Raw genomic sequence first — 8223 nt, forward strand, 5'->3', positions numbered from 1 at the left:
ATTATTATGTGAACAATTTAAATCGATGCCTCGGGAAAGGTAAACATGGGTCTATGGACCGACCGATTATTTTTTCTATTAAAAATGTGTCGTAAACATTGCCGGGCTTGGTAGTGTTTTTCTTAGCTTATCCTCAGATACAATCAAGCCATTTTCGGACACATTCCCATGTATGTAGAAGTGGTGATCTGGAGGAAGCTGTCGACGCCTGTTCAGTTAATTTAGGTTTTCTTTGTCTAATTACTGTGGAGCTCAGGGAAAAGGAGCTGGGCTCAGGGCAGTAAACTGACACTTGGGCTCTGTGTGTGGTATCCAGGCAGAGTTTGATGGAAAAAGCCTGCTTCCACTCAACTGCAGGTCACTGTCTGGGACCAGCCCCACCCCCTCCCTGCCCGTACCCACCAGCGAGCTCTCAGCACGGAGCTGCACTGGAGACAGACGGACACGCAGGCACACACAGAGAACTGCAGGGACGCCGCTGACACGGCGTCCCGCTCTGCCCGCGTCCTTCCCACCCCCGTTCCTTTGCTCCAGCATCCCTGTCTGCTCTGCCTCTTGCCCTGCCGCCGTCCTCCTTGCGTCTCCAGTTTGGTTCTGGAGCCTCCTCCATCATTCGTGAGCAGGCCTGTGCCTCCGCCGGCCCCTCTCCTCCCTGCCCCCTCCGGCGCCCCGTTTCCTCCGGCAAACGGCGTTTGCCAGAACGCGTGACCCACGCGTTGCACTGATGGAATGTCCCCGGGGCGTGGAGGGAAGGCACATCCCTGGTCCTCGGACTCTACCCCTGCTGCTTTATAAAATGAATGATATTTTATAGGGCCATGGGAGGTGGCAAGAAGTAGCGAAAACTCTTAAAAAACAAATGTCTTGCAGGCTTGAAGAGCAGTAAACACTGCTGCCTTGGGCTCCGCAGGGTGGGCGATCCCCTCACACGCGTGTCCCGCAGCAGCGCCCGTGTGTCACGGGGCGCACAGACAGAACTCAGGGCTGGCAGCCGCTCGTCTCGCCCCGGGGCCGTGTCGGGAGGGCAAAGCGGTGCCTGTGGGGCCGAGGGAACCCCGAAAAGGCGGTAAGCGGGACCGGTGCTAGTCCGGTAGCGGAAGCGAGCCGGGGATGGTGCCGCAGCAGCAGCAACAGAAGCAGCAGCGCCTCTTGCCCAGATGACGGGTGGACAGAGGCCAGCTGGAAAAGAGGTGGTCTCTTTCTTCCCCCTCTCGCTTCCCCTCTCCCTCTATCTCTGCTGATTTCTCGGCCGGATTTAGGGGGGTCTGCGGGGAAAGGGAAAAAAATAATAGTGAGATTGAAGGAACTGATAGGCGATCGCGCTGTGCCTTTTACGAAAAAAAAAAAGTATATATGAAAGAGTAACAGTGCGGAAGAGATTGCGGGGCGGGGGGCAGGCTTTTGCGCTTCCTCTCCTTGCCGGATTAGGCAGCGGGATGGTCCCCAGGTGGGGGGCAGAGGAGGAAGCGGAGCGGCGCTGAGCGGAGCCTCCGCGGGCTGCGCGGCGCAGGGAGGGAGGGGGCCGGACCAGGGCCGGGGCCGGGGCTGGGCCGGTCCATCCCTCCTAGTGCCTGGCTCGGGCGGAAAGCAGAGGAGCCATTGCGTAAGGGACCGTGGGGAGAGATGCGCAGGGCGCTGCCGCCGCCCCACCGCCGCCTGCCGCGCTGAGGAGGTGCCCGGAGGACAGCGGCTCCCACCGCCCCCCCGCTCTCCCCCTTCAGGGCACCCCCCGCCCCGGTACCCACCCCGCCCGGCTCCCCCCCTTCCCTCCCAGCCTCACCCCACCCTGCCCCATTCCCCTCCCTCCGCCAGATGACCACCGAGAGCGGGCAGCAGCGGCTGGAGCCCCCCGTCCCTCTCCGCTCCTGCAGCCCGGCTCCCGGAGCTCTCCAGATGAGCCGGCCGCCCTCCTCCGCCCTGGAGACCTCCACCTCCTCTTCCTCCACCTCCACCTCCTCCTCCTCCTCCTCGGCGGCGGCGGCGTCCTCCAAGAGCAAGAAGGCCAGCTCGGGGCTGCGGCGGCCCGAGAAGCCCCCCTACTCCTACATCGCCCTCATCGTCATGGCCATCCAGAGCTCGCCCTCCAAGCGCCTAACCCTCAGCGAGATCTACCAGTTCCTGCAGGCCCGCTTCCCTTTCTTTCGCGGCTCCTATCAGGGCTGGAAGAACTCCGTGCGCCACAACCTCTCTCTCAACGAGTGCTTCATCAAGCTGCCCAAGGGCCTGGGTCGCCCGGGAAAGGGCCACTACTGGACCATCGACCCGGCCAGCGAGTTCATGTTCGAGGAGGGCTCCTTCCGACGGCGGCCCCGCGGCTTCAGGAGGAAATGCCAGGCGCTGAAGCCCATGTACCGCATGATGAACGGGCTGGGCTTCGGCGCCTCCATCCTCCCGCAGGGCTTCGACTTCCAGGCGCCCCCCGCCTCTCTCGCCTGCCACTCCAACGGCTACAACCTCGACATGATGCCCAACGCCATGGCCAGCGGCTACGAGGGACTCAGCGGCGGCCACCACGTCCCACACATGTCTCCCAACCCCGGCTCGACCTACATGGCCAGCTGCCCGGTGACTGCCAACGGGGACTACGGCCCCGACAGCAGCAGCAGCCCCGTGCCCTCCTCGCCGGCCATGGCGAGCGCCATCGAGTGCCACTCGCCTTACACGAGCCCTTCGGCTCACTGGACAGCCTCGGGGGCCTCGCCCTACATAAAGCAGCAGGGCCTCCCCGCCGCCAACGCCGCCTCCTCCGGCATCCACTCCAGCGTGCCCTCCTACTCCCTGGAGCAGGGATACCTGCACCAGAGCCCCCGCGACGACCTCTCAGGTAGGGGCGCGGAGGGGCGGCGGGGGCGGCGGGGAGCGCGGCGCCGGGGAGCGGGCGCCGGGTTTTTGCCGGCGACAAAGGTTTCTCGCGGGGGAACCCCGGACCACCACGGTGTCGGAAAAAAAGATGTGCATTGTCTGCGAGAGGGAAAAAAAAAATACGCGTGGGTTGGAGATGTTCTGTTTCGGGACAGGGGGGCTGTGTGAGGGGGCGGCTGTGGGCACGGCTGCGAGCATCTTTCCCGCTTGCTCAGTGCCAAGCAGGATCACTCCCGAGGAAAGCCTGGCTTCGTCCCGGCTCCGTCCCGGTTCGCGCGACCCCCTCCCGGTGCCGGCGACATGTGCGCGCGGCGGTGGCAGCGGGGTTGGCCCCTCCGCCCCGTGCTGCGGCTTCACTTCGCGGGGAGCACCGCCGGGCATCGCCGCCGCCTCGGTAAACCGCACTCCGCGGAGACGCGCCGCGGGAGTAATCAAATAAAGGCGTCAAATATTATCCTCTAAACCCTACCGGGGGAAAAAAGAAAGAATTAAAAAGAAAATAAAAACCCCTCTAACACCAAACCACCCGCTTATCTTAAAAAAATGCTAGAAAGATTAAAGCGGATCGAGTATAATTCTGCAACCGGAGGGAAAGAGTTTTCTGGTTGCTGTCTCCCACCCCCTCACCCCCTCCCCGGCCAGTGATTACAGACAATGTCTGCTCAGAAAAATCCGAGCACAAAAATGGGTAAAAGATGTTGGGCTCTTACGGGGAATTTTTCCAAATAGCCCTTTTAAACGTGGGTCCCAGAGGTTAAGCAAACAAAGACAGTCTGGGCTGGACCACACCGAAGAGGATTTTAGCCTGACTTAACCCCTATGAGAGCGGGGTCTTGTTCAATTTTATGGGAATTTCAACAAGTAACAAATACAGGCGACCCTTAGCTCTGGGTCCCCTCCCGCCCCCTCCCTGGGCACCTGTCAATCACTCTCCTGTCCTTTTGCGAGCGCCGCAGCCTGCCCTGGCCTCCCCGCAGCCCGCTGTCGCCGTGGGGAGGGCAGCCGCCTTGCAAGTCGCTTTGCCGTCACCGCAGAAGGGACGTGGGCTGTCAGGGGAGCACAAGCGGTTGCAAACTTTCCTCACTTAAAAACAAAAGGGCCAAACCCCTAAAGAGCCCTGATGTGCCTTCTGGAGAGAGGCGGCTGCAAAGCGGGCCGCCGTCTTACCGGCTTTTCCGCGCACGGGAGAGAGCGGACGAGATGCGTCCCCAGCTGGGATCCTCTGTGCCCACAGGGTTCTGCTGCTGAGGTTTAAACCAACTTTTCGGAGCTACAGGGCGTCCTTCCACGTGCTTTTTAGAGCCGGGGCGAAAGGCCGGCGGGTTCACAAGGGCATCCCCCGCCGAACTACGTACCTTCTCCGTTAGGAATTTCTGCTTTGGTTTGTTGTTTTTGCTTGGATTTTTGTTTTCTTTTCTTTTTATTTCTTTGGATCTTTTCCCCCTCTGTTTGTGGCCACACAGTCCGTCACGCAGGGCCCATGGCGCCACGCGTGGTGCAGGAGTGGGACTGGCCGGGGAAGCGGGGCTGGGAGGCAGCTGCCTCCTCCTCCTGCCAGACACCTGAGGTAAGAAAGCTGATTCCTGGAAGAGAAATTTTCATCCAGAAACAGCCCAAGAATACCTCTACAAAACAAAAAGCAGAGGGAGAGAGAGCAAGGGTTCTGGTCTCCCGGAGTTCCACTGCGGTTTCCGAGGCTGGGCGGTTTAAATCCAAATTATTTCTGTTCAAGGACGGATACGGACGCATACGAACCGCTGGACGCTGTCTTAATGTCGACCACCAGCGTCTGTTCCCAGCAGCTCAGATTTAATGCCATCACTTTGCAAAACGGTATTTCTCCTCTTATTTTCTACAACTTCAGTGTCTGGGCCCAAGCCTTTAGTGCAAACCATACACAATCCTTGATTAACTGAACAAAAAAAATCAAACCAAATTCTTTATTTTATTTTTCTTTTTAATGGATCCAATCCTTATTTGCACAAATATTTCAGAAGAGTGAAAGGAGATGGGGAAAAAGGATCCGAGCTATTTTGTTTGTACTTATAATCAGCAATAATCTTTCTCCTCCTGTCCCCGCGAAAACAGTAGCAAATGAAATTCGCCTTTCCTTTCTCTTAGTTAAATGCAAAGCAAATTCGGTGGCTAATCGCTGTTGGTCGGTCAATAATTCTCTACCCATGACAGCGTCAGGGAGGACTTAAAACCGTGAATTTATATCAGACTCAAGAATAAGAGAGGTAAAAATTGGAAACAGGAGGCTTGGTTCTGCTAAAAGGATTTTGAAGCTGGGGGGCGGGGGGAGCCGGATTTTTTTCGCAGACTATTAAATCCTGCTAAATGATTGAATCAGGATTGTAATAAAGTGCCCCAGTTTATGGTAAGCATACCAGCAGGGTTATTAGAAAGCCGAGGAAATCCAGCGAAATAATCACTTTTATAAAGTGAGCTCTACGGGGTGAAGGAGGGGACAACGCCGGAGGAGAATGGGCTGTGCGCGCTGCCGGCCGACACTGCCAAAGGGTTCGGCTCCGCCATCCTGAGGAAAACTGGGGAGGTTTCCCTCCTGTTTATTTCTTTTTCTTTCTTTTCCCCCCCACCCCCTACACCCTCACTCTCCTGCTCTTTCTTTTGCTGTTTTTTTTTTCTCCTCGCCTTTTTTTTTTTTTTTTTTTTTTCCCTTGACCCTCGGTCATATTTGACAGGATCCCGCTAGCCGAGTTTGACATCCACACGCCAAACCAAAACCCTCTCTGGCTCTACCCTGCGGGCCTTGCTCGGGCAATACTTCCCTCCCCGCCGGATCCAGTAGCAACCCTGCCAGACCAAAGATCCCAGCACCGTCCTACGGCTCGGTGTTGGGGGTGGGGTGACGTCTCCCATGCGGCCCCCGAAAGGCTGCCTTAGGCTGTGGGAAATTACAATGGGAATTTGCGAGGTCATTTGCATGTCGGTGCCACGGATGTACTTGGCTTGTTGTTGTTGATGAACCGTGGGGTGTATCTTATGTTTATGAAAGCACGCACGCGAAAAGGCGTGAACGTTCTTACACACACACACATAAATAAATACATACTGTATCAACACACAAACGGATCCTGACTGGAATTCAACCTGCAGCCACTCAAGTCAGAAGCAAAATCCTCCCAGGAACGGGTAGGGAGCGGGAAGAGGAAAGATGGGAATCGGGTTCAAATGGTTGCGGTGCACGCAGGAAAACACGCTAAATGGCATCGCCTCCTCTTTCCCTCTCATACACACACGCACAAAATACATACCCCCTCATCTACCCCCCAGGTGGAGGCTAAACTACCCCTCCACGTTGATAAGTACCGAGGCAAAGGGCAGACAGACCAGCAGCGCGTGTGTGCCCACGCATGAGGGATGCTCCGAGATGCACGCGAGCCCGGGATGCGGCCGGGCACGTGTCCGTGGGCATCCACCTCCGCATGCCTTCATCTCCTCAGCCTGCGTGCCGCAGGCCTGTGTAGTCTAGAACCTCCCCGCAGAGCAGGCTCGGGGGCTCGTACGAGCAAGGCTGCCGCTCCGAGCCGACCTGCAGGCGATGAGGGGCTCCGGGGAATCCACTTCCCCTCCTCGCTCGGGGCAATGGAACCCCCGGTCTCTCTGTCCTGCAGCAAGTCAGGCTCTGCCCCTGGGGGAGCGTCCAAGTCCTCTGCCAGGAAAGCCAAAGATGAGTTACCAAACCTTGGTAACTCCTGGGGGAGCCGAGACCGGGAGTAAGGGAGGGGTGTGCCAGCTCTGTGCAGGCAGCCTCTCCTCCCTGCGGGTGAGGGAGGAAGGACTGCTCCACACGGGCAAAGCTCTCCGACTTCTGAGCAGCTCTTGTTATTTCCTTCTCTTGCAGTGGGACTGCCTCGCTACCAGCATCATCCCTCCCCGGTGTGTGACAGGAAAGATTTTGTCCTTAATTTTAATGGCATTTCTTCGTTTCACCCGTCCGCTAGTGGATCTTACTACCACCATCACCACCACCAAAGCGTCTGTCAAGACATCAAGCCCTGCGTGATGTGAAGGCCGCGCCCCAACAGAGACAATCAAGTGTCACTGAACAGAGCCGAGGTGTAGATGGACCCACGCAGATTAAATATAATGTGCACTCTGATAGCATTGGTAGTACACGAGTCACTTAGCAAATTTGCCTAAGGAAGCCGTGTTTTCAGTCCCACTCCAGCCCCTGAAGAACACGTACAGCCGATATAATGCTCCAAAGGTCTTACTAAAAGAAAAATGCCTTGCGTGATGTTTTGTCTTAGGGGGGACGTAAGTGTCCTTACACCAAGTCTGACCCCCTTAATAACAAACCGCCTTTCTGCAATCTCCTAAAGAACCGAGCTTTGGGAAAGGGAACAATTCGACATATTTTTATACGAGAAACTGTCTTTACATAAGAAAAGTAAATGTCTCCGCACCTGCGAGGACTCCCCCTTCTGTTACTGTGTTAGCGGGAAATGTACTTTTTTATTGTGTTCTCTCCCCGAGCCCCACCAAGGACACTTTGTATGGACTTCAGCACCGACCAATTGATATTATTAAAACAGTATTGTTTAGTCCTTTCGTGTATAGACTGTAAGAAAAGTTCAATTTTTTTCCAGTATTGCAGCAATACAACGTTTTGATTTTTATTTTTACAAAAGTTGTTTTCTACCACAATATTTTTTAAAAAAAAAATATTTTAAATAAATCTCGTGTATACTCACACACTATTGCTTTAAAAGGAGAATATATTTGCACTTATGTATACTTTTTACGGTTTGCCAAAATATTTTGATGTAAAAATTTTTTTCCAATAAAATGTATATAACGACTATCACTAGACAGACGGTTTTTTTCCCTTGGCTCCTTCTGAGAAAAGTCTTCCAACCCCAGCATCCGAGAGAGTTAAGGATGCAACCCCAAATCCTCCAGCCACTGCAGGTGGAGGAGAGGAGCGAGAGATTGACCCGAGCAGGCCAGTGCCATGCCCTCTGGGCTGCACTTTCCGCCGTCACCCACTTCCCATCCTACTTTCCACCGCTGCTGGATAGACTTTGAAATAACTGAGGCAGAGGACACAAAAGTAGGAGGGTCGGGACTACATGATTCTCTCTTTGAGGGTGCCTTCAGGTCTGAAACGCCCTCCCCGCTCTTTGGGGATGCGTCTGGGTGTCCCTGTGTCCTCTTTTCCCATGAAGAGTCCCTTTGTGCCCCGAGGGGACTTTGCCAGGTGGGGGCAGGAGCCCCTGTGCAATGCGGGCTTGGACCCGAGAGAGTATGTCACGGGGGCGAGGCGATAAAACCGTGACTTGATAAGGTCTGGGGCAAGTACCGGCAAAGGTGAGGGCAGTGAACCGGGCCGGA

At 55.8% G+C, this 8223-nt stretch overlaps 1 protein-coding gene across 2 annotated transcripts; it reads left to right on the top strand.

Annotated features, from left to right (window-relative positions):
• The first annotated feature begins 1766 nt into the window (after window positions 1-1766).
• Window positions 1767-7610, top strand: FOXF2 (forkhead box F2). Of its 2 annotated transcripts, none has more exons than XM_053983034.1 (2): window positions 1767-2824; window positions 6731-7610. In XM_053983034.1, the coding sequence occupies exons 1-2, from the start codon at window positions 1813-1815 to the stop codon at window positions 6895-6897; spliced, it is 1179 nt and encodes a 392-aa protein (XP_053839009.1). In that variant the 5' UTR covers window positions 1767-1812; the 3' UTR covers window positions 6898-7610. The 2 variants fall into 2 exon arrangements, with proteins under 2 accessions (XP_053839009.1, XP_053839006.1); XM_053983031.1 differs by lacking the exon at window positions 6731-7610 and adding an exon at window positions 3078-3311 and having other exon boundaries at window positions 1788-2824.
• Window positions 7611-8223: the final 613 nt, after the last annotated feature.

The sequence above is a fragment of the Vidua macroura genome, chromosome 1 (genome assembly GCF_024509145.1).
Source record: "Vidua macroura isolate BioBank_ID:100142 chromosome 1, ASM2450914v1, whole genome shotgun sequence".
Lineage (NCBI taxonomy): Eukaryota > Metazoa > Chordata > Aves > Passeriformes > Viduidae > Vidua > Vidua macroura.